This window comes from Capsicum annuum, chromosome 5, assembly GCF_002878395.1.
Source record: "Capsicum annuum cultivar UCD-10X-F1 chromosome 5, UCD10Xv1.1, whole genome shotgun sequence".
Classification (NCBI taxonomy): domain Eukaryota; kingdom Viridiplantae; phylum Streptophyta; class Magnoliopsida; order Solanales; family Solanaceae; genus Capsicum; species Capsicum annuum.
This window is the reverse complement of record NC_061115.1, coordinates 173,135,740-173,163,391: the sequence shown is the minus strand read 5'-3', so window position 1 is coordinate 173,163,391 and position 27,652 is coordinate 173,135,740. Positions and strand designations below refer to the sequence as shown.

Sequence of the window (27,652 nt, the reverse complement as noted above, 5' to 3'; positions counted from 1 at the left end):
TGAGAAGCTCCAACCAACCCTTTGGCCTAAGATTTAGCTCTTTATTAGTGAGCACATACTGTAGGATCTTATGATTAGAAAAGATGTCTACATGCACTCCATAAAAATAATACGACCAGATTTTCAAAGCAAAAGCCACTGCCGAAAACTCCAAATGATGAGTAAGATAATTCCACTCATGCACCTTCAACTGCCTAGAAGAATAGGCAATCACCTTCCCATGCTGCATCAAGACACAACCAAGCCCTACTCGAGATGCATCATAATAAAACACAAACCCCTCACAGCCCTCAGGCAATGTTAAAATCATAGCCGAAGTTAGTTTATCTATCAACTTCTCGATACTCCCCTCACAAAAACCTGACCAAGAAAAGTTCACCTTATTCAGAGTCGACTTAGTAAAAGGAGCAGTTATTGTTGAAAAGCTTTCCACAAACCGTCGATAATACCTAGCCAAACACAAGAAGCTCTACATATCGGTTAGAGTCATGGGTCTGCCACCTTTTAACTACAACTACCTTTTGTGGATCCACCATGGTCCCCTCGCTAAAAATAATATGACCAAGAAAAGTCATATCGTTCAACCGAAACTAACACTTGGAAAACTTGGCGTGCAACTGCTGTTCCTTCAAGGTCTACAATTACATAGGTAGGTGATTAGCATGATCCACCTCACTTTTAGAATAAACCAGAATGTCATTAGTGAATACAATGACAAAGAGATCCAACAACTACGTGAAAACCTTATTCAACAAGTACATATATTCATCTGGAGCATTTCTTAAGATAAACAACATCACCAAGAATTCAAAGTGACCATACCGAGTATGAAAAGTCATCTTAGGGATATCCTCCTCCCTAATCTTAAGCTGATGATTTCTAGACCGAAGATCTATCTTAGAGAAAAACTTCGCACTTTACAACTGATCAAATAAGTCATCTTTCCTTAGAAGAGGATACTTTTTCTTGACTATTACCTTATTCAACTGTCGATTGTCAATGCACATCTGAAATGAGCCAACCTTCCTGCGCATGAACAACATTGGTGCACCCCATGGGGATACATTAGGATGAACAAAGCCCTTATCCAGAAGATCCTAAAGGTGCTCCTTGAGTTCTCGCAACTCATTCGGAGCCATTCTATAGGAGGAATAGATATTGCACAAGTATCCGAAACCAAATTAATACTGAACTCTATTTCGATATTTGGGGGAGCAACAGGAAGATCATTCGAAAAGACCTCAGGAAACTCATTTACTACCAGAACCGAATGGAAAGAAGGACCCTCCGAGTTAGAATCTTTAACCCGGACCAAAGGATAAATACAGCCTTTAGATATTAACGTTCGAGCTCCAAGATAAGAAATAAACCTCCCCTTAAGAGCTAGGGAACCACCCTCCCACTCTATAACCAGTTCACCATGGAACCTAAAGACAACGTTATGGGACCCACAATCTAATTATGCATAACAAGAGTGTAACCAATCCTTCCCCAAAATAATGTTAAAATCCATAAAATTAAGTTCAAACAAATCTACCAAAGTCTGCCTACCACTAACAGATACCGCACCCCACCTATAGAATCTCATAGCAATAACTGAGTCTCCTATTAGTGTAAAAATAGAAAAAGGATCCGAAACAAACTTAGGATCAAAACCAAAGCATACAGCCACATATGGGGTCATATAGGAAAAAATGGACCCGGATCAAGCAGACAATACACGTCATGAGAAAAGAGTTGTCATGTACCAGTAATGACATCAGGTGATGCCTCAGATCCTTGCCGAGATGAAAGAGCATGCAACCTATTCCGGCCAATGCCGGTACTAGAAGTAGGATCAGACACCAAAGACGCACCACTAGACGCAGGAGTAAAAGATAAAGAAATTGGAGCTTTGACCGCTCTGAACCTCCCTTACAAACCGGACAATTCTTAAGCAAATGGACTGGCTAGACATATTTAAATTGCTTGTCTCTATTTTCTTTATGATATCCCCAATGAAGATGCCCATAGAAATGGAAAGAAGGGCATGAAGAAGTCGACTGACACTCACTAGCCTAAGATTGGGCACCTTGTTCCCAAAAACTATCACCACCTTGACTACGCCTATCACCTGACTACCTCGGGTAAGGAGCACTAGGAGTAAAGAAGGAACAAGAACTCCACCATTTCTTCTTCAACCATTTACCACCATCCTGACCACCCTAGTGCTGAGCACCACTCTATTCAGAGAACCTACTCCTCTTAACTATCCTTTCCCCAAACTTTGCCTATTTCCTTTTTTAATCCTCCCCCTGCTGCATATGGACAACCAACCTTAAAATATTCATATCCTTGATCAGCAAAGTAGTTTTACTTTTAAGGATCAAGTCCCAAGGTAGACTAAAAGTGAACTTTCTCATTCTCTCCCTCATGTCAGCCACCAAATCTGGAGCATACCTTGACAGCTGATGAAACTTCAAGGCACCTTCCAGGACAAATATCTTTCCTTGCTTAAGATTCACAAACTCCTCCATCTTTGCTTTCCTAAAATCTTGAGGAAAGAAACAATTAATAAAAACATTAGAAAAAGAATTCCATAAGGATAATTCCTCAACATTACCTGAATCCCTATCCCACTCTTTGTACCATTTATACTTAACATTTTTGAGCTGATAAGCTACAATGTTAACACCTTCCACATTTGTGGCTTTCATCACTCTGAATATATTCTCTATTTCATCCAAGAAACCCTGAGGATTCTCTTCCACCTTCACACTAGTAAAAATAGGAGGATTAAGTTTCATAAACTGGCCATCCCTTTTAGCCTCAATAGACAACCCACCAAACGCATCCCCCTCAGCATGAGCAGCAACCAACTGAGCAATAGTATAAATAGATTGGTAAAATTCTATTTTTGTCACCTCACCCTGAGGAGGACTAGTACAAACCAGAGGAACTCTAGAACAATCAAGGATAGGACCTTGAGAATGAGTATTAACTATAGGTGTAGGACATACCCCATCAACATCATCCCTAGATGGGACAGAAGAATTTTCTTTTGTTCCAGATAGTCGAGGCATGATTTGAAAAGTTAACAACCAAGGATAGAGAAGAATTCCAGGCCTTAGATTCCAAGCTTGAAAACGGAAGACCAAGAAAGTGAAACATTCCTAAATTTACTGTAGACTTTCTCTTATGAGTGTAGCGCTCTATGTACCCCTAAAAGAGACTCTACCAGACACAGTTATATGGACTCCCAATTGACCATGAACTAAAAGCTCTAGTACTAACTTGACGTGACCAAAATTGGTACCTTGTAGTAATAGGTATCCCAAGTTCGACAAAGATCAGAAACCACCCTCGCTACCCAACCCAATCTCTAGCCGCCTGCCATGAGTTGACTAAATTTCGAGCATATATCAAGATAGCATAAAATCTCACATGAAGACTCTAGGATAGGATGACAATATTGACCAACACAATCGAGTACAACTGTCCCATACCAACTATCTAACCATAACATGACAAACCAAAACCACAAATCCAACCCTAACCAAATAAGTTTCATTAATAATAAAATATATATAATCCTAAAATGAAAAAAGATGGAACAACCAACAATATCATCAACCGGTATCATCCCCAATACCAATACAAATGATAAGGCTGACACCAATACCAATCTCGCTCATTCTAACCCATAGTAGTTCCACAAAATTCTCTAACCAAAAGAAAACAAATATCCAGTTGGGACATGCCCCTAACCATAGACAAAACACCCTTCCATAAATAATCTAAAGTATGAAATGATAGACATGAAATGGAGCCTTTCTAAAAGATGACAGCTCACTACTTCAATCCAAAGCCGACCCTCAAATGTCTAAATGCTAAGCAGGAGGAGTAGAATGAACAGTTCCTACATCGCATGGGGATACAACCACCTGAAGATAGTTTAGCAGGTGAATGCTAGCGTAAACTCGGGATAAGGATAAAACAATTTCAATTATAAAACCAAGTAAAACAATCCATATACGCATAAACCATACATATATATAACCAAGCCAGGAAAAGGAACAAGGTTTATCATGCCATTTAAAACCTTCACCTATGCTGTATAGCTTTGCCATCCTAAACCATCCACGAGCTATATGGGCTCAGCTCCCTCTGCTAAAAGGTTCCCAGTGTGTAAAGCCACATGATCAGAGAAAAAACCTGGGATGGCTAGTACATCCCCCAAAATATAAAGTGTGACATAATGCCCATGGTAACTAGGGCTAAACCTCACATTGGCAAATATGAGTTTCCAGTTTTGATTCCCCCGAGACCTCCACCTTCCATGACTTTGCTACACACCCTCTCTTTTAAGCTGAATTAAAACCAATTTCCCATAAAACCACTATTCCATTATTATTAACCAAGGCTATTAGTAGTGGTATCATTATAGTGACTACAACTTGCAAGTATTGTCCTTAGCCAATCCTTAAGGGACTCCCATGTACCCCACATGATTTTCAATTAAACAAAAGCCATAGCTAATAAGGGCTTTTTAATCCATTCAAAACTATTTAAAACATTCATATCATTTAGGGTTCCATTACCATGTTTAAACATGCATAAGTTCCATTGAAAAACCAATATTATAGTGAAAGCATTGCTATAGGAAATTTATCAAACACATTGGAGGCATAGTATTTCCAAAATCAAAGTCCATTACCAAATAACCATTTCCATGCATCCAATTATCCAAAACCACCATTTATGCATATAAAAGCATAATTAAAACATGGGAAAATGATAACCAAGCCTTTATAACCAAAACCCCTAAATCATATTGGAAATCCTAAAATCATACAACATTCAAATCAAGAAAACACTGTATAAAACCAAGCCTTTAGTGAACTAACAATCTGGGAAGAGAACATGCCTTGAACAAAGATGATGATGGCGAGAAATCACCAAGAAAAAACCCAATTTACTCCTTAAGATGAAACCCTAGCTTCTTTTACCCAAAACTCTAGAGAGGATCTAAGAGTGTTTTCCCATTATTTAAGAATAGAATAATGGGGCAAATAACCTCCCAGTAGGAATATAAGTCATGGGGCCTTATTAGGATAAGTGGGGAAATGTCTAGATGCCCTCACTTAAATTGCAGTTAATTCACGCCATAAGGTACGACTGACCCTTAAGAGTCGTACCCATTATGTATGAGTGGTACCCCCTCTCATACCCTAGGCTTCCCCTTTAGACCCAACAATGTCCAAGGTATGACATACCCAAATCCAAGTCGTACCAAAGTGAATGACTAGTACCCATAAACTGTACCCTTGGTAGATTAGAATCCTAGATGGTTTGAGTAATAACCATCATATGAGTCCTGGGTACGACTCGTACCCTAGCTTACAGCTTATGGTGAGCCACTGGGACTCAAATACAACTTAAGTTACCAATTCTAAGATTAAGTGAAGGAACCAAACGACCCGTATCCACCAATATGACTCATACTCTATAGTCGTACCCATTCCAATAACCAAAATCCATACCACCAACCAATACTGGTCAGCATACGACTGGACCATACCAACTGTACCCTAGTGTACGACTCATTCCCCTAGGTCATCTCTTTCCTAGAAACCAGAAATCAAGGAAATTTTCTATAGTCCAAAAATAAGGGTGTTTCAAGGGAATTGTCTAAAGTGCCCTTAAATTAACAGCTAAATTTTGACCATCAATGACTACGAGTCACTATACAACTCATAAGGATACATTATGACTCATCACATAGAGTTGTAGTAAAAAAAAACCACCAAGGCCTCGTACTGGTGTGGCTACAATTCATACCATTGACTCATAACCACACTTAATGACTTGTAATAACTTCATGTGCTCAAGAAAAAAATAATTTGGGATGACACACTGGACACCCTATGATTGAGACATAAACATAATGACTCGTCATGAATATTTACAACTCATGTCCTCAAGTCGTAATAAAGACAGTATGTTGGGCCAAACTTTCAGGACACCTTACGACTTGGTACTTATGACCGATAAAAAGTCTTGACGATTAGTTGAGAGCCACTCATACTTAAAGTAGAATACTAAGACACTTGTTCTGATTAAGTTACGATGGAGTCCCTACGATCCGTCATGACTTCCTATGACTCATTGGGGATTCATAGTCAGGTTGGTAAGGATAAAATTTCAAAAAATTTCAAGGATCAAAAACCTGGGGAATTACATACTCTCTTCTTTGGATCATTCATCCTCGAATGATAGGACAGGGCATTTATTAGCATGATTTGACTCAAAACACAACCATACTTACCTTTAACAATGACAGAAAACAAAGATGTTAAGGAATACACATACCTCAAGCACGATTATCAAGAATCTGAAACAAAAATAGATACTTGGACTTTTGGTCCTCTTCGTCTTCCCAAGTAGCTTCCTTAACCTTTTGGTTCCTCCAAAGAACCTATATCGAGGACACAGCCTTAGTCCACAACTGACAGACTTGCCAATCCAAAATCAAAATCGGGACCTCTATGTTGGACAAGGAATTTGAAATACCTATATTCTCCAAAATAACAACCATTAAAGGATCACCCACGCACTTTCTCAACATAGAAACATGAAAAACCGGATGAATAGAGCTCAAATTAGAAGAAAACTCTAATTTGTATGAAACATTGCCAACCCTATTCAAAACCAAGTACGGATCGATATAATGGGGAATGAGATTCCCGTTCTTACCAAACCACATCACTTTTTTCATGGGGAACACCTTCAAAAATACCCAATATCCAATACTAAACTCTAAATCCCTTTACCCCATATTTGTATATGCTGTTTGGCAAATTTGGGCGGCCTTAAGTCTATCCATAAATCACCTTCACCTTTTGCATGGCTTGGTGAACCAAATCAGGGTTAAAAAACTTATTCGCAAACCACCCAGTAGAAGATCTACATCTCCTAATATATAACACCTCAAACGGAGCCATACCAATGCTAGAGTGATAAATTTTATTGTACATAGATTCTATGAGAGGTAAGTGGTCAGCCTAACTTTCACTAAAATCAATACACAAGCCTGAAGAATACCTTCTAGGACCTGAATTGTCAATTCTATTTTTCTATCTTTTGTGGGTGGAAAAAGGTACTAAGGGCTACCTTAGTCCCTAAACCTTGCTGGAATGACCTCCAAAAGTGAGATGACAATAGGGTACCCCAATCAAATATGATGGAGACTAGAGTACCTTGTAACTTCATGATCTTCTCAATGAACAACTTGGAATAATCCTCAGAAGAGTAATTAGTACTCCCTCGCAAAAAGTGAGTAGACTTAGACATTTCATCCATGAGACCCAGATCGAATCAAACTGCTGGTGAGACCGTAGAATACCCATACCAAAATCCACATTAGTTATCTCTTATTTCAACACTGGTAACTCAATCTCTTAATGCAACCCACTAGGCCTCAAGTGCTCTACCTTCACTTGTTGACACACCATGCATGTAGCTATAAAATTGGCCATATGCTGCTTCATATTTTTCAACCAATAAATCTCCTTAAGATCATGGTATATTTTTATTGAACAAGGATGAATAGTATAACACGACTAATAAGATTTAGCCAAAATTGTTTTTCGCAAACCATCAACATCGGGAACATGTAATCTGCCTTGAAATTTCGTAATACCATCACCATTAATTTCAAGAATCATTACCTTCTGCCTACCCACATCATCCTTGATTTTCATAAAAATAGGATCTAATATCTTCTTCTCCTTCACTTCAGCGTTAAGAGATGACTTCACCAATTCTTGAATAATTACGCCACCATCTATAAATTCAAGAGGCAAACTTCTTCATTAGCCAAGAAATGAATATCATTCACCAAATCTCGCTCCTCTTCATCCACATAAGACAATCTTCCCATGGACAACCTACTAAGAGCATCAATAACCATATTAGCTTTACCTGGATAAAAGTGGAGGCTTATGTCATAGTTCTTTTACAACTCAAGCCATCTTTCTTTTCTAAGATTTAGCTCTTTCTGAGTGAACACATATTGCAGGCTCTTATGATCATAATAAACATCAACATGGACCACATACAAATAATGCCACCAAATTTTTAGTACAACTACCAAAGCTAATAAGTCCAGATCATGAGTTGGATTCTCCTTCTTATGAACTTTCAACTGTCTAGAAGCATATCCAACCACCTTGACATACTGCATCAACACACAAACCAACCCTATCCAAGATGCATCATAATAGATAACAAAACAATCTGTCCCTTCAAGAATAGTCAAGACTGGAGTTGAAGTCAACTTATTCTTCAACTTCTCAAAACTACCCTCCCAAGCATCCGAACATAAGAATTTTACCTTTTTCTGACTCAACTTAGTCAATGGGGCAGAAATAGAAGAGAAACTCTACATAAACCTTCTACAATAGATGGGTAAACCCATGAAGCTCTAAATATCAATTGGATTCATGGGTCTAGGCCATTTCTTTACCACCGCAACATTTTATGGATCCACCATGATCCCTTTACTAGAAACAATATGTCCATGATAAGTCATAACATTTATCCATAACTCACACTTAGAAAAATTTTCATACAAAATTTGATTCTTTAGGGTCAGCGACATAAGGCAGAGGTGATCGGCATGATCCAACTCGCTCTTAGAATAAACTAAAATATTAACAATAAATACAATCAAGAACAAATCCAATTGATGAAAAACCCAATTCATAACGTCTATAAATATTTTTGGGCCATTGGTCAAACAAAAAGACATCACCAAAAATTCAAAATGAACATACCAATTTTGGAAGGTAGTCTTAGGGATATCCGCATCCCTAATCTTCAACTGATGATAACCCGACCAAAGATCAATCTTAGAAAAAAACTTAGCACACTAAACCTGATCGAACAGATCATCAATCCTTGAAGTGGGTTTTTTTTTCATGGTCACATTATTCAATTGGCGGTAATCAATATACATCCAAAGGGAACCGTCCTTCTTTTGCACGAAAAGAAGATGAGTACCCAACTAAGACACATTAGTGCAGATAAAACCATTGTCAAGAAGATCTTTCAACTACTCCTTGAGTTCCTTCAATTTAGTTGGACCCATACTATAAGGAGGAATAGAGATAGGATGAGTGTCCAAAAGTTGATCAATGCCAAAATTGATTTCCCTATCAGGAGGAATACTAGGAAGATCATCTAGAAACACCTCGAGAAACTTGCAGATGACAGGGACAGTCTATAAAGAAGGACCTTCAGATCTAGAATCCTTAACATGTATTAAGTGATAGAGGCACCCATTAGAAACCAATTTTTGGGCTCTAAGATACGAGATAAACCTTCCCTTAAGAACTAGGAGACACTTTCCCACTCGATTAATGACTTATTGGGGAAATAATAACAGGCCCTTTGGTTCTGACAATCAAGAGAAGGATTGCATGAATGAAACCAATCCATCCCAAAAATCACATCAAAGTCTAACATGTCAAAATCTATTAGAGCTACCAAGGTCTCTCTGCCATAGGTCCACATCACATAACCCTACAGACCCTTCTATCCATAATAGAGTTACCCATGAGGGTGGACATAGAAAAGTGGTCCAAAATAAACTCAGGAACAAAACCAAAATGGATTTCCACAAAAGGGGTCACATACGATAGAGTTGAACTAGGATCAAGTAGAAAATATACATTATGAGAAAAGAGTTTGAGCATACCAGCAACAAAATTATGGGATGCCTCAAAATCCTACTCGGTGGAAAGAGCAAATAGACAGTTCCAACTAGTGCCAGAACCGGAAGCAAAAGTAGCACCTTTTAGGGTAGAAGCTGGTGACATAGCAATAAGAATCTTATTTACCATCGGAACAACCTTAGAAGGACAATCCCTTTTCATATGACCAATATGACTATATTTAATGCACGTGTTCCTCCATTCGTCATAAACACTAGATTGCACTTGCTATAGAACCTACAAGGAGTATATGATGGAACTAATTAAGCTCTACAAGCCTACGACTGGGTTCCTTAGATGATTGAGCAACAAAACAACATGCTCAGTATGAGAAGCCACTAACTGGGTAAAATAAATAAATCGACTAGCGAAACTCAATATTAGACACGCCAACTTGGGGTGCTTAAGGAAGGATATGAAGAATCAGTGGAGTTCTATCAGGACAATCAGAAGCAGCGACCCTAGACCAGGTCTAAACTCCTAGAGTTGGACGAGCTCAGTTCACATTGTCCTCAGACGAGACAGAAGGGTTTCCATAAGGATCAGATCTTCTAGAAATCATGATCTAAAAAGTAAAAATACGAGAATTATAGGATATTCAAGACCTTAGACTCTATAGCTTGAAAATAGAAAAACAAGAAAGGGAAACATTCCTAAATGCCTCAGAGCCTCTTTCTTATAAGTGTGGCGCACTACACACCCATAACGAGACTATACTTGACACGGATTTATTAGACACCTAATGTCACCAAACCTAGGCTCTAATACCTTCTTTGTCATGAGTCGAACTAGGGCCTACCTATGATGGGCATCTCAAGCAGAATATCCGTTTTTTCGAATCAATTCCGAACATATAACAAGATAGTATGTGACAAGCTTAAGGATAATTTAAAACATGTCTATCACCAACAACCGGCGACCAGTAAAACAACCATCCAACATTGCCCAATATCTACTATAATCTAAACAAGGTCTTCTAAACAAAGAACCAAAACCCAATCTTGGTTGGGATATATCGCCGACTCTAATAGATGACAATGAGAATACAAATGATAATGTTAATGATAATAAAAGTACTGATCAACTCAAATCTAAGAAAAAAATCTAGAGAAATGCCTAAGCCTTTTGTGTGATAGAAGCTCACCACTTCACCACAATGTGAAAAACCTAGTTGACTGACCTAACACTATGCAATAAAAGTAGAAGTAGCTCCATGCCTACTCACATGGGGATATATCATCGAGATAGTTAGTGGGGTGAACACTAGCTTGTAACTTATGGATAAGGATAGCATAAGGCCATGATAACTAGTTCAAAATCATTCAAAACCAAAGCACATAATCAAATGCATATCCATACATATATATATCACATGCCGAGATATATTACAAGGCTTAACATGCTCTTTAAATTTTTAGTGTGGATTATGTAGCTTAACTATCATAACATATGATAGCACCCCTAGTCTATATAGGTCTAGCTCTCCCCCAACTGGTAGGGACCCTATGTGTGTGGCTACACGAACCAAAGAGTATACATATGTACTATAGGGGACTCAAACCTCCTGGTATATTGAGGTGACACGAGCACCAAATCATGTAATAAGATGTGGGAGACACAAACCTCTTAATCAATTGATAATAATAAGAGGGACCAGATCTACCCGGTAATACAGACCTCCCTATCGGCAATCGTGATTCCTAGTATTGATCATTTAAGACCTCTTGATTCACGACTCATCCACACAATCCATATTTAAGCCTAATTAAAATAAGTATCACACATTCCAATTCATTGAACCACATTACACATTAAGGAATATATTTTTAGTATCGTCATACCAATTACACATGTAAGGTAACAACAACAAGCCAAATAATTACGTTACTTGGGGGAATTCAAAACCCCCTTGGTTCAATTATATATTTTATTAGAGAATTACACAGCCCCATAAAGTTTTATTCAAAATCATAGTGAAATAATTCAAGGATTATTCATATTCCCACATTTCTCATAACTAAAAATCAATTTCACCTTATGGGGTTGGGGTCATAACCACTTCAAAAGTCACAAGTTTAGGAAAATTACAATTCTCTAGTTCATTCACCATACCCAGGCACCCACAAATTGAAAATCATAATTAAACCATGAATAATCATATGTAAACCATAAGAAAACATGGTTCAACAAGCATTTAAAACCCTAAACCCTTGATTTCAAACAAACATAAATATCTCAGGAACAATAATTTAAAACACATTTTTTTAAAAATTAACAATGAGAGAAGAGTAACATGTCTAAAATACAAAGTTTCACGAAAGTAATTCAACCCTTGATCCCTTGGATGACCTACTTCTTAGAAACCCTAAGTATGGCTAATCTTGGGCATATTTATATGCTCAAAGCACCAATATGCAGCAAGATTTGAACTTAGTTCAAGAAATTTTGTATGAATTCATAAGTATAATTCAGTTTTTATTCCAAGTTGTACTTAATAGATATGATTAGAACTTTCAGGATCAAAATCAAAAAGAATTATGCATAATTAGATACAATAAGGATATGGAAGTAGTGAAGGAATGCAAGGGACTGATATTACACTGAAAAAGAAAAGCTGGATAGTTCCGTTGAAGACTCTCTGCATCTTGATGATGAACAAAATAGAAATGGTCAAATTCCAGTGAAGGTTCGTAAAACCACCGCATCGCAGAGAAGTTTTGTTTATTAGATTCGGGGACATGAAGGTTTAGCGCATCGCGGAGGATGATTATTATGCAGTTGTCCCAATCCAGTAGCTCACCGCTATAGTGGCGCATCGCGGTGAGGGTGCATTTTATAATTGTTGGAGAGTACTTGAGCTTTGCGATTTCCCAGATTTTAAGGGAAAATAGCGATGAAGTCATGGCATGAAGTGCAAAATCGGGAATATTTTAAGTGTTTTGTCCCAACTATAAAAGGAAAATTCCAAGATAATGTAGGAACTTTTTCAAGTACAGGAGCGGTGGAAAAGGAGAAATTTCTCTTCTTAGGGTTCTTAAACATTCTTTTGAATTTCTTTTTTTGAAGAATAAATTTGGGTATGATTTTTTACTTATTTTGGATGATGTATTCAAACATGAGTAGCTAAACACCCTATTTCTGGGGTTGAGGCAAAGAACATGAGTACTATTTAATATTCTTATTCATAGTTTCTTTTTGAATTCTCATATGAGTTTTTCTAAATTTCTTGAGCTTTCTATTTTAATGATTGGCCACCATTAGAATAAATTTATTTTTCTATGTGAATCCGAGAGGAGAATCATAGGATAGAATGAAAAAATTAGGGAGCAAGGTTCTTATTCTTTTATAAAATAAGGGATTTGAATTAGCATCTTCGATAGGGATATACCTAGAACCCTTGCTTAGTTCACTTGTTGGAAGACAACTTCATGAATGTAGAAGATTTAGGGGAACTCTACGGGAGTTGTAGTAGCAACATTAAATAGATAGGAGATTTGAGATCGGAAGATCAAGATCGTGGCATAACCCTTACGAACCATCAACACGATAACCAATTAGACTATGAAAAGAATAGAGAATTATATGATTGTTTAAAATACCTCAACCCTGGAGTCGTCCTCTTTATTGATTACAATCGTTGCTTACTTTGCTTTGGTCATCATTTATTATTTATTATTTAGTAATTTACATTTTATTTACAGAATCATCTTTATCTTGATACAAGCAAAAACATAATACTCAATTGTCTTGAACTAAAGATTGAATAAATTCTTAGTTTATTGATCCTCGACGGAATGATATCTGACTAGCTGAGTCATTATATTACTTGAACGATCACGTACACTTACGTGTACGTAGAGACGCAACAAGTTTTTGGCACCGTTGTTGGGGATCAAATAGAATTAGTAAATTGCTTTGAATTTTGGTTTTTGATCATAAGTTTAAGTGTTAACAAGTTGATCTTAGCGGCTGAATTTTTACAGGTTTAGCTGAACATTGAATTTTTGTAGGTAGAGCCCTTTGCAGAACCAGAAGTGATTTTTCATTAGAGACGAAGAGCTCAATACTACGCTCAAATGGGATCGATAGAAGAAATACGCGATCCTATAGTTGCTGATCCAAATGTTGGAAATGTTCCAGCTCCAGCTATTTCTGTTCAACCAGTCACTAGATCTATTCGAGAAATGGCAATTCGACTAACGCACCTGGTCACTAATAGTATTCTTAAGCTTGAAATAGGAGGTCAATGGGAATAGAAAAAAATATGGTGCAATTTTTGAGATCTGCGGGAGAAATTCAGGGACTTTCATATGAGGATCCACAATTGCACTTACAAACCTTCCTAGAGATAAGCGACATATAATCCTAAAGATGTAAATAGTGATTATGTCAGATTGATATTCTTTCCCTTCTCTCTACTGGGGGAAGCAAAGAAATGGCAACTTGCTGACCCACACCAATCCATCACTACATGGGACAAATATGCTCAAAGGTTTCTCATTCAATTTTTTCCATCTCAAAAAACTACTCGATTGAGGAGTGAGATATTGAGTTTCAGGCAGAAAGATAGAGAAAATCTCTACCAAGCTTGGAAGATATTCAAGGGCATTCTAAGAAGTTGTCATCATCACCATCAATCGAATGATGTTTTGGTGCATACATTTATAGAAGACCTTGAGTCTAATACAAAGATTCTCTTGGATTCAGAAGCAGGGGGTTAAGCTTAGGAGAAAACATATGAAGAATTGTATACCTTACTAATCCAATTGCACAAGGAAATCCTGATTAGTATACAGACTCAAGGAATGCTCCCAAGAAAGTTATAGAGGTTTTGGACGTTGATCAGTTCACTGCCTTACAAGTACGAATTGCAGCAATGCAGAACCATATAACTATTCAGCTTAACAACTTAAAGTTGGTTACAACACAACCAACAACCATAATAAATATAGTTCAATAGGTATATGCATGGTGTGAAGTTTGTGGAAGCAGTGAGCATAAAGAAGATGCATGTTCTGTTAATCCAGATTCAGTCAACTACGTGGGGAATGCAAATCATTAGGGTCAACAGAATTTGGCAGTACATATAATCCAAATTAGAGGAACCAACCTAATTTCTCATGGGGTGGGAATCAAGCACAGAATACAAATCAGTATAAGGGACCAGTGCAACCAAATCCACAACTGGTTTAGAATAATCAGGCGACTACCTCAAATAATAATATAGAAGAGATGCTTAAGTAGTTGATGGCTCAACAAACACAGTTTGCAGTGGACAAGAAGGCTCAACAGGTATAGTTTGCAGCTGAATTGAAGAGTCAACAATTACTCACAAGACATCTAGAGTTGCAGTTAGGTCAAATCATGGGATCACAAAATACAAGGTCATAAGGAGCATTGCCCAGCAACACTGAGGCTAATCCTAAACAAGTGAATACGGTTACAACAAGGAGTGGCCTGTAAACAAAGTTGATGGTGAAGGAGCAGGATAATCCTTTGGTTACTAATGATAGTTTCAAAGAAAAAGCATAAGTAAAAGAAAAAGAAAAAGAGGATAGTAAAGAGATTCGTGTAGAGAATAAGGCTATTCCTTTGCCCTTTCCTCAAAGGGCAAGAAAGTATCAAGAGGAAGCCAGTTTTAAGAAATTTCTAGATCTTTTAAAGCAAGTTCAAGTAAACCTTCATCTTGTTGAGATTCTACAAAGTGTGCCAAAATATGCGAAATACTTAAAGGATATTGTTTCTAATAAGAATTGATTGACTGAATATGCTATAGTTGAACTTACACAAGAATGCACATCAAAAATTCAAAATAAACTACCCATGAAATAGAAGGATCCGGGGAGTTTTACATTGTAGATTACCCTTGGTCATACTATTTGTGCACGTGGATTGTGTGACTTGGGGGATAGCTTAAATATCATGCCCATGTCATAGCACTAGTAGATGATCTGCATGGGGATTTGGAAGCATTGGATTGGTCCAGATTATGCATTTAGCTTTAATAGAGACAAATAAACTGGTGATCGAGTCTTTGAATAAACCAATTGGTCCACCACCTAGGCCTTCAATTGAAGAAGCTCCTAACTTGGAGCTTAAGGTTCTTCCTCCTCACTTACAATATTTTTTTCTTAGTGATCAAGATACCTTACCTATTATTTCATTTGCAGGATTATCCGATGTATAACTAAAGGAAGTTTTAGTAGTTCTCAAAAGGAGAAGAAAGTAATTGCCTGGCAGATGTCTGATATTATAGGAATAAATCTAGTATTTCGCATGCATAATATTTACATGGAAGAAGGGTACAGACCTAGAGTGTAGCAACAAAGTAGGTTGAATCCTATGATGAAGGAGATAGTTCGAAAAGAGGTGATCAAGTGGTTAGACAGTGATATTGTATACCTAATTTTTGATAGGAAATGGGTTAGTCTGGTGCACTATGTACCAAATAAGAGAGGAATGACAGTAGTGACAATTGATGATAACGAGTTGGTTCCCACACGTACATTTACTGGATGGAGAATATGTATAGATTATCGGATGTTGAATGAAGCAACACGTAAAGATCACTACCCAATTCCTTTCATTAACCAAATGCTGGATAGATTGGCAAGGAAAGAGTATTATTGTTTTCTGAATGGGTACTGTTGATACAATCTGATAAATAGCACCAAAAGACTAAGAAAAGACCACATTCACTTATCCATATGGTACGTATGCGTTCAGACACGTGCCATTCAGATTATGCAATGCACCGGCTATATTTCAAAGGTGTATCATGGTGATATTCTTGGACATGGTGGAGGAATTTTTTGAGGTATTCATGGATGATTTCTCTATGTATGGGAATTCATTTAAAATATGTTTGCAAAATCTCGACAAAGTTCTAGCTTATTGCGAAGAAACAAACTTGGTGTTGAATTGGGAAAAATGCCATTTATGGTTAGAGAAGAAATTTTATTAGGCTATAAAGTGTCATGCAAAGGGCTGGAAGTTGACAAAGAAAAGGTTGAAGTAATTGAAAAGTTGCCTCATCCATTTACAGTCAAAGGTGTGCGATGTTTTTTGGGATATGCTAGGTTTTATAGACAATTCATTCAAGTTTTCTAAAAGATCATAAGTCCTATGTGCAAATTGTTACAGAAACAAGACAAGTTCGAGTTTAGAGCTGATTGCCATGAAGCTTTTGAAAAGCTCAAGAAGAAGTTGATAGAAGCACCTATTTGGATAGCACTAGATTGGGAGTTACCTTTTGAGCTAATGTGTGATGCTAGTGATATTGCACTGGGAGCAGTGTTGGGTCAGATAAAAGAGAAGGTATTTCAATCAATCTACTATGCTAGTAAGGTACTGAATGATGCTTAAGTTAGAAAGAAAGAGATGCTGGCTGTGGTATATGCATTTAATAAGTTTTGATCTTACTTAATTGGTACCAAGGTCATTGTTCATATAGACCATGCTTCTATTAAGTATCTTGTGAAAAAAAGATGCAAAGCCATAACTAATTAGGTGGATTTTGCTACTTCAAGAATTTGATCATAAGATACGTGATAGAAAAGGAGCTAAAAATCAGGTTGCTGATCACTTGTCACGGCTGGAAAATCAAGACCATATTGTGGATTACTTGCAGAGTATCAAGGAAGACTTTTCTGATGAGAAGTTATTGTTATTAGAAGCAGTTGAGTTTCCATGGTATGATGAAATTATAAACCTGATAGTTTGTGGGGTAGATCCTCCAAAAACTATCTCTCAACAATGGAAAAAATTACTCCAAGATTCACGTGCTTACATTTGGGATAAACCATACCTTTTCATGTAGGGTCTAGATGGAGTGATTCATAGGTGTATCTCGAAGGCTAAATTTGTAAAGGTGTTACAAAATTGCCACTCATGTCCATATGGTGGACATCATAGTGGAGAGAGGACTGCTATGAAGGTGTTGCAATCAGATTTTTTTTGGCCAACTCTTTTTAGAGATGCAGTAGTGTTTGTAAGGAGTTATGATCAATGCCAAAGGCTGGGTACTATAACCAGGCATCATGAGATGCCCCTGAATAATATTTCAGAAGTAGATGCCTTTGATGTTTGAGGGATTGATTTCATAGGCCCCTGCCCACCTTTGAAAGGTAATTTGTACATTCTTGTTGCAGTATACTATGTATTTGAATGGGTGAAGTCTATGGCGAGTCCGACTAATGATGCAAGAGTGGTGCTGAAGTTTGTGAAGAAGAACATACTTTCCAGATTTGGTATGCCAAGAGCAATAATTAGTGATGGAGGTACGCACTTTATCAACAACTGGTTCAAGAATCTTCTTGCTAAATATGGTGTTCGGTACAAGTTGGCCACTTCATAGCATCCTTAAATAAGTGGACAAGTTGAGGTATCCAATCGGGAGATTAAGCAAATACTTCAGAAGACCGTGAATGGGCAGAGAAAAGATTGGGCGGAGAAGTTGGATGATGCAATGTGGGCATATTGAACAACGTTCAAAATGCCCATTGGGACATCTCAATATCACTTAGTCTATGGTAAGGCTTGTCATCTTTCTGTAGAGTTGGAACACCAAGCATATTGGGCTGTGAAGAAGCTAAATTTTGAAATGACTGACGTACGAGAAAAAAGGGTGTTGCATCTGAATTAGCTTGATGAGTTTAGACTCCATGCCTATAAAAATGCCACCATTTACAAGGAAAAGACCAAACGTTGGCATGACAAGCACATTCAAGTTAGGGAATTTGAACCTGGACAACTAGTGTTGTTGTTTAATTCACGGCTTAAGTTGTTCCTAGGTAAATTACGATCGAAATGGTCTGGAACTTTTGAGGTGGTGCGCATGACACCCCATGGAACTGTGGAGTTGTGGAATAAAGAGAAGATGAAGAATTTGCTTGTGAATGGACAATATGTAAAGCATTATTGGGTGGGTCATCCAGACAAGTACAAGGAATCTATCACATTCACTGATGAGTGATGATAAGCTAAGTCATGCCATGATGTAAACTAAGGCGCTATGTGGGAGGCAACCCACACACGTATTGTAATAGGTAGTTTAATTTTTATCTTATAAAATCAAAAAGAAAAGAAAAATACAAAAAAAATGAGTCGTTCCACGACTAAAACTAAGGCACTGAGTAAGAGGCAACCCATTTTTACTTATAATTTTTGTTGTTTTTGTTTGAGATTGCAGGGAATTTCAAAGAAAATGAGGAGATTACCACATTTGAGGAAAGCAATCAGGTTTGCAAAATGATTTGTGTAAGTGGCGATTTACTCAGGTAAGGAAAGGGTGAGAATTACATAAGGAATCTAAATTTGATGAATAGCGTGACGCAAAACTAGATAATTTGACAATTGTCAAATTCCTGTAAGAATACGGGAATTTCACCGTGACGCGAAGAAGAGCTAATTGATAATTGTCAAATTCTAGTGGATTGTCGTGATTTCCAGCTCGATGCAAAACTTGGCCAATCGCCAGTTGTCAATTTATAGTGAGTGGACATGAATCTTACCGCATCGTGGTAGGTATTTAAATGACAATTGGCCTTATCCAATAGGTCTACATGATACTACCACATCGTGGAAGGGGCTGAAATTGGACATAAAAATTTCATTACCCTAACATGACCCATCCCTCTATAAATATAACCTCCCCAACCCTAAACCCTTTTGTTTTACCATACGCACTGCCCTCACACTCCTTTCCTATTAACTTCATAAATTTTTCACTTTTTGTCATCCTTTTCTTAATTATTGAGGCATAATAGAAGCACAATCAAGAAAAGGAAAGGCAAAGGCAAGGTCTTCTGGCCCTGCGAGGAAGAGAAGCAAACTGTCTGATAGTTAATTAACTAGGTGCCTAGGGCCCCTCCACTTAAGCAGGGGCAAGTTCAAAAATTTTATTTCAAAGCTATAAGAATATATGGGAAGCAGTGGTATACTAAGCATACTAATGCTAAGTATATTCCAGAGGTCTATATTGATCAGGCTAGCTTGATGAAAGACTGTCCTTCTATGGTATGACGAATCGAGGCACTGAATATGAATTTCATTTTTCATCAGCTGACTGAATGCAACTTGCATCTTGTTAGAGAATTCTATGCCAATTGGGACCCCAACCATCCTGAACATTTGTTAAAGGTTCGAGGGAAGGTGATTCGATTCACCACTGCTGATGTTAACGAGTTGTTGGGTATCCTAGAGATGAACCCAAATTTCTTATGATATTTTATTATTTCTCCTCCTTATGCACACATCAAGCATTTATTGTGTGGCCAAAGATCCTCATCCCATCGAATGAGGCATCGAGTTATAGGTTTGTATTCTTTTTTTCCGTATGCTCAGATGAACAAGGAAGCAAAAATGTGGGGTTGTATTGTGTATGCCTGCTTGATTCAAGGAAAACAGATGACTGAGGTGACTAGGGATAGGGTATGTTTAAATTATGCCCTCATGTGTGCTGATGTTGAAATTTATGTGGGAAGTGTAATTTTTTCTATTATGAAGAAAACACATACCTAGGTGGGTCTTAGCTTTGGATTTGGTAGGTTGGTTACTAGATTTTTAAGGACATATCGGGTGGATGAAGAGAAGTTTGATTATAAACCTGAGGTGATCACTCGTCCTATGGATATCACTACTGCTCGTAGCATATCTAGGGCATCTGGCCCAATTTTACCTATAAATGGACTGATGAGGTACTGGGTGGGCTATACGGCCTCATGATAATGTCGCAGACTGGAGGTAGATCTGCTACACTAGAGGAGCTCTATGTTATAGAGCTCAATTATCCACTTGGCCGTCATGCTAGGACCATGTTGAAGATTGGCCCAAATTTTATGGAGCCTGTTGATGACGATATACCCAATGATGAAGAATACAGGTATAGGGATTCTGACATAGAGTTCAATGAAAAAGAGCAATCTAATGATGATGGAGCTGACAATGATGGGGATGATGTGGATGTGGCTCTTGAAGACATGTCTGCTATAGTCACATTTGATTGATCAGGAAGTATACTGCCACCCTACCATAAGCTTAATTGGAAGCACTAGAACAGTGATTCATTTTAAGTGTAGGGTGGTGGGTTCGTATTCTCTTGCATATTTGCTTTTTTTTTGTTATTCAACTAAATAATGTTATTTTTATGTTTTGCTGTGTTGGTTTAAAGTACTAGATATTCTAAAAAATGGTCTGTAATAGTTAGTAACTTTGATTTTGTGGATTGCAATTTACCCTCTTTGGCATCTATCGCATATTGCTTCAGCTTAAAGTATTATTTGCTCCCTCATTGGCAAGTTTAGTTTCAAGTAGTTACATTTTCTTTTGCTATCTTTGGTAATTAGGAATAAACAGTCATAGTTAGTTGGCATCCCCTATGATAGATGGATGACGTCCGTCTTAAAGGGAGTAGTCATACGAAGTAAAGAAATTTAGGAGAACCTAATCACCATCTTAAAGGAGTGTGTAAAATGGGCCATCTTTGCAGTAATTGAAACTAATTCTAGAATCAATAAGCATACTAGTTTTTTTATTTTAAGTACTGAGGATTCAATCTCAATAAATGAAATTTAATGTGTTGGCTTAATTTTAAATTCAATAAAGAACATGATTGGGAACTTTTGGCCGATTCCGTACATGCACTATGAGTGTGAGGATTAGTATATATTTAACATGAATAGAAATGACTAGAACTTGCCCGGTGTATTTACAAAGTGAAATAAAGGGTGTTGGGTGCAGGAAGTGATGTAGGCAATTCTTTTGAAAACCTTGTTTTTAACTTTAAAAGCCCTCCCTTGGTGCATAATATTAGTCAACCCCGTTGAGCCTTAAGCCTTTTTCTTTGGTAACCTTTTATGAAACCTTACCCCTTCTTTGCTGAATCATAATTTGATCTAAATAAGCTCCTAACTATTTTTAATATAAGACTAAAATAAAACTAAGAGCGAAAATAAGAAAAGAAGGTAATCAGTTGATGCATTAAAGTAGAGGTTATTGATGTTTGATGATGCTGGGTCTAGTTGGATAATGTGCACCTTAATGAAGGTTTTTAAGCTTAAGTTAAGGGTGACTATAATAGGGGTGTGTACCAAGAATATGGAAGAAATGATTAATACTCCCAACCTAGTTTGAGAAATTAAGTTAATTGAAAAAGGTGTTGACAAATGAAAGTATGGGGAGAAATAGAAGGATAAATTGGTGTTGGAAAACAGAGTGAATTGGTAGTTCTTGTATTTAAACCCTTAGGAGAAATAGTCACTATTTCTGTAAATAGTACCTACCTGTCCCTAAGCCTTTATTACAACCCAAAAAAGACCTAGTTGATCATTCACCCAAACATCTAACTATTAGTGGAGTAGAATACTAAGGGGAAGCTTATGGTTCATTTACTAGCATGTACGAATTCTTTGTTCAGAGCGAGCAATTTGATATTGATACTCCCCTATTTGTGTATAGATATCGTTGTGAAGTAATATGGGGAAATTTTCTTTAGTGAGGATGCAGGCAGATAAAAGCCAGATTGCTTATTCTGTTTCTTTAATTGAGTTCGCCAACATGTTAGAAATTCATATGTGAGATAGAAAAATTTGTACTAAATTGTCTCATGTGTTGAAAAACTATTTTGACAAGATGATGTAAGAATTTGTTATTACAAATTGTAAGTACCCATGGCCACATATCTTTGAGATTGTGATGAAAAAAGGAAGTAATTATGTTTTTGAATTCATGTGTTCAAGGACGAACAAGGTTTTAAGTCTGGGTGGTGACCTTGGGCATATTTATATGCTCAAAGCACCAATGTGCACCTAGATTTGAACTTGGTTCAAGAACTTTTGTATGAATTCTTAAGTATAATTTAGTTTTTATTCCAAGTTGTGCCTAATGGATATGATATTAAAGGGGGTATTTTGGTAAATCTACAACCCCTACTCCATCCAAAAAAAAGATTAATCATATTTCAGAGCACTTTATGCTTTATTCATCATTCTCTCTTAAACAAAAACCCCAAGGCTCATATTCCTCCCCAAGAAATCCAAAATTTCTCGATTATTTCTCCAGGACTCTTTAAGATGGAGATTTACCAATTCAAGAACTCTAAGAAGTCATCTTCAAAACATCAATAAAGATCTAAGATTCAAGTTCTAGCATTAAGATCATCAAATTAAGATATGTAGGGTTTGAACCAGGGTAATTCTTTCATCCTTGTGCCCAAAACTTTATTTTAATTATAAAATTACTGAAATTTATGTGATTTCCCATGAAATTTAAGTTAGGGTTCATACCCATTATCACTATTTGAAAGATTATGACATTTTTCATGATTTAGAAGTTGAATTACAGGACTTTATTCATATTTCTATGCATTCTGCAGTAATTATAAAATTTTATGATGAATTATAAGTGTTTACATTATCAAGCATGAATTTTTAGATGTTTTAACGTGAGAGATATGCTTGGGTCATTAAGCCCTAATTTAAGATTGTTATTTCAAGAATTATTTGCGCTATGAGCACCCACAGATAAGATTACTCACAGATTTTGATAAGGATTTCACCTTTTGGTCCTAAGATTAGATAAGAATCCACTTTGTTCAGATAACTTGAGATTTAAAGAAAGAAAAGGATACTTGGTTTTCTTGTAAACCCTTGTGCTATTTTTGAAGTGGATTTCTTAAGATTTTGAGCATAAGAATGGGAGTAGTATTTAGCAACGAGATGGGTAGGTTACTACGGTTTCAGACCCTAGAACTATGTGCCAATGTAAGATTAAGATTTATTCCTACTTCTACATGGATGACTCAGATTATGATCACTAAAATAGAAATTCTACCCTGATGGAAAGGGTAGAACAAACCTACCTAATGGGGGCCAGACGTGGGACTCCATGGATGCTCACATGGTGTGTGTCGGTTAGAAGAACCTCTCAAAAAGATATCCCCTACTCTTCAACAGTCTATTGGCTTAAATCTTTGAGATAAAAGCATATGTTTTAGATGTTATGATTTTAAGATTCTTAAGCTTCAAGATAAAGTATTTTACAGATCTCATAACTAAGTGTAATGGCTCACCAGATTTATATTATATGTTTTATCATTTATGATTTATGATTTTCAGATTTTGGATTACTCAAGCCCGTGTGAGTCCTTTACATTTAGCATGAATGATTTAATAAAATATGATGATATTGTTTATTTATTGCGTGTACCCTCATATACTAAGTACATCCTTAAAGGACTGATCCACATATATGTCTATATGCTATATTGTCTCATAATATAGGGTCAGGTGCTCAGTCTCAGCAATGTGAGTAATTCCCGAGCATCTCATCTACATCCCCACTGTTAGTGAGTCCATATAGTTTGGGGACTTAGTTATTCATACTTTTAGTTTATTAGTAGATGTTCCTTTATTCATTTAAGATAGTTTGAGTCAATTAGGGGCCTGTTCTAGTGACTCTCTAGATTCAGATAGTAGAGTCTTATCGAACTACTAGATTCAGTTTTAGACATTTAATTCAAAGTTTAGATTTTTTAGTATTGTTTTACCAAGACTTCTAGTATGTTTCAGCTAAGATTTTCTGCATTTTTATGATTTCATATTCATATTTCCCCTATATTGAGATCCAGACTTAGTAGAAAGGACCCAGGGTTAGCTCAGGAATACTTATAGTTTGAAGCACCATGTGGCATCTCAAAAATTAAATTTTGGGGCGTTACAAACTTGGTATCAGAGCCTAAGGTTTAGAGAGTCCTAGAGAGTCTAACAAGCCGCATTACATTGAGTCTTGATCATCGGTGTGAAGAGTGCCACATCTATGAGCAAGAGGCTATAGAGCATTTTAGGAAATCACTTCTTATTTCATGATCTATCGTGCATTCAGTGTCTCTATTTGCTTCTAACTCATGCTTTCACATGATAGAAAATGCCTCCTTATTAAGCTAACGCCCGCAGAAATAATAACCAACCACCTCAGCCCGTTGACCCTCTTAAGGAGAATGTGTCACATATAGTGTTTTAGGCTATCTTTCAACAGCTAGCCCAAGGTGTGATAGCTAATGTTCAAGGTAACCGTCAAGCTTCAGTCCCACCTCAGCAACATGGGGACTTAGCTGCGGCTAGGATCCAAGATTTTATGAGAATGAACCCGCCAACATTCCTTGGGTCAAAAGAAGATGAGGACCCACAACTTTATCTATATGAGGTGAAAAAGATCTCCCAAATCATCCATTTTCTAAAGAGGATAATTTAGAATTGGCATCCTATAGGATGAAGGATGTTGCTTATGATTTGGTGGTTATATGAAAGAAAAGTAAATGAGAGAATGCAGCTCTTATGACTTGTTGGATTTTTTAAGATGCATTCTTAGAAAAGTTCTTCCCACATGAGATGAGGAAAGCTAAGATAGAAGAGTTCATGAACCTAAGGTAGGGCTCAATGACTGTGTAGGAGTATTAAGTCAAGTTCAACCAGTTGTCTAAGTACGTCCCTGAACAGATGACTGAACCTAGGTCAAGCATGAGTAACTTTGTGATCGGTGTGTTCGGTTTGGTATTTAAGGAGTGTAGGAGCACTATGCTCATTGCCAATATGGATCTTCCTAGATTGATCATGCATACTCAGCAGATTGAGGCAAAAAAGAGGAAGGAAAGAGAGATAGCATATAGGAGGGCTAGAACAGGGCAGTTTGATCATGGTAAGAATATGTTTGGAAGAGGAAATTATTTGCAGTTTTAGAATCTTTCTTCTATGCCTGCACCTTTTTCAACCAGTGCTCCTGCACCCAGAAATGGGCAAGAACTGTGGGGTAAGTCTTCTATGTCCAGATCTCAGAATAGTATGAGTGGGAAGGCTAATCATCCCCCATGTGCTAATTGTGGTAAGAATCATAAAGGTGAATATTCATGGGGCCAGAAGGGTTGTTATGGTTGTGGCCAACAGGGTTACAGAATCAAAGAGTGCCCATATGCTAGACGGGGTAATAGAGATGTTCATCCTCAGACTCCTGCTAATAGTGCACCAGCTCTTCTAAGTCGCTCAGCTCCTTCTCAGGGCGCATAATCTAGTACCTATGACGGTCAGTGCTATAATTAGTTTTATGCCTTACCATCCCATTAGGAGCAGGAGGATTCACCTAATGTTTTTATTGGTATGCTTCATGTCTTTTAATTTGATTTTTATGTTTTGTTAGACCATGGGTCGAGTTTCTATTATGTGACCCCATTAGTTGCAGTAAATTTTGAGATAGATTCTAATAAGATCCCTTAGTCTTTCTTGGTTTCTATGCCAGTAGGAGAGTCAGTTGGAAATTGACCCTCTCCATGATGTACCAAGGGTCCAAACGACGGTGTTTTACGACAAAAACTTTAAATAACAATAACTTCTTATTGGATTATCGAATTTAGGCGAATCTTATATCATTGGAAAATTAATTCAATTTCCTACGCAATGGAGAGTCCAAATTTAAGGAATTCCACATGAAATAAATAGTAGTCATTTTGTCATTCCAAAGGGGCACCGCGATGTCTCCGTGTTACGGAGTTTTCCCAGTTTCTATTCGGAAATTTTTCAGTGAGCCACTATGACAATGGCGCATCGCGGTGGCCACCCAGATCGATAAAATGTACATTTTCCAGTTTCTTATAAAACTTTAAAGGGGTATTTTGGTAAATCTCCAACCCCCAATCCATCTAAAAATAAAAGATTAATGATATTTGAGATCACTTTATGCTTTATTCATCATTCTCTCTTAAAGAATATCCTAAGCCTCAAACTTCCTCCCCAAGTAATCCAAAATTTCTTCTTTAATTCTCCAAGATTCTTCAAGATTGAGAATTCGCAATTCAAGAACTCTAATAAGTCATCTCCAAAACATCAATCAAGATCCAAGAATCAAGTTCTAGCATCAAGATCATCAAATTAAGGTATGTGGGATTTGGATATGGATAATTCTTTATCCATATGCCCAAAACTTTATTTTAATTACAAATTTACTGCATTTTATGAGATTTCCCATGAAATTTAAGTTAGGATTTACACTCATTATCATTATTTTCAAGATTATGAGATTTCCCATGATTTAAAAGTTGAATTACATGGCATTATTCATATTTGTATGCACTGTGCAGTAATTTCCAGATTTTATGATGAATTATAAGTGTTTACATTATCAACATTAATTTTTAGATGTTTTAATGTGAGATTGATGTATGGGTCACTAAACCCCAATTTAAGATTTTTATTTCAAGAATTATTTGTGCTATGAGCACCCTCAGATAAGATTACTCACAGATTTTGACAAAGATTTCACCTTTTGGTCCTAAGCTAAAATAAGAATCCACTTTGTTCAGATAACTTAAAATTTAAAGAAAGAAAAGCATAATTGGTTTTCTTGTAAACCCTTGTGCTATTTTTGATGTGGATTTCTTAAGATTTTGAGCATAAGAATGGGAGTAGAATTTAGCATCGAGATATGTAGGTTACTACAGTTTCAGACCTCAGAACTATGTGCTAACATAGGATTCTGATTTATTCCCACTTCTATATTGGTAACTCAGATTGTGATCACCAAAATGGAAGTTCTATTCCGATGGAAAGGGTAGAACAACCCTAACTAATAGGGGCCAGACGCGGGACTCCATGGATGCTTACATGGTGTATGTTGGTTAGAAGAACCTCGAAAAAAGATGTCCCCCACTCTTCAACAGTCTATTGGTTTAAAGCTTTGAGATAAAAGTATATGTTTTAGAAGTTATGGTTTTAAGCTTCTTAAGCTTCAAGAAAAAGTACTTTATAGATCTCAGAACTGTGTAATGGCTCACCAGATTTATGTTATATGTTTTATCATTTATGATTTATGATTTTCAAATTATGGATTACTCAAGCCCGTGTGAGTCATTT

General features: G+C 36.9%; 1 protein-coding gene and 1 non-coding gene across 2 annotated transcripts; one reads left to right on the top strand and one right to left on the bottom strand.

Annotated features, from left to right (window-relative positions):
• Positions 1-14,284: 14,284 nt before the first annotated feature.
• Positions 14,285-14,391, bottom strand: LOC124899035. The gene has a single exon (XR_007056174.1). It is a non-coding gene; the product is annotated as a small nucleolar RNA R71 (small nucleolar RNA).
• A 10,858-nt stretch (positions 14,392-25,249) lies between these two features.
• On the top strand, positions 25,250-25,813 carry LOC107871942. The gene is made up of 2 exons (XM_047412199.1): positions 25,250-25,437; positions 25,525-25,813. Exons 1-2 carry the CDS (start codon positions 25,250-25,252, stop codon positions 25,811-25,813), a joined length of 477 nt encoding a protein of 158 aa, XP_047268155.1.
• Positions 25,814-27,652: the final 1,839 nt, after the last annotated feature.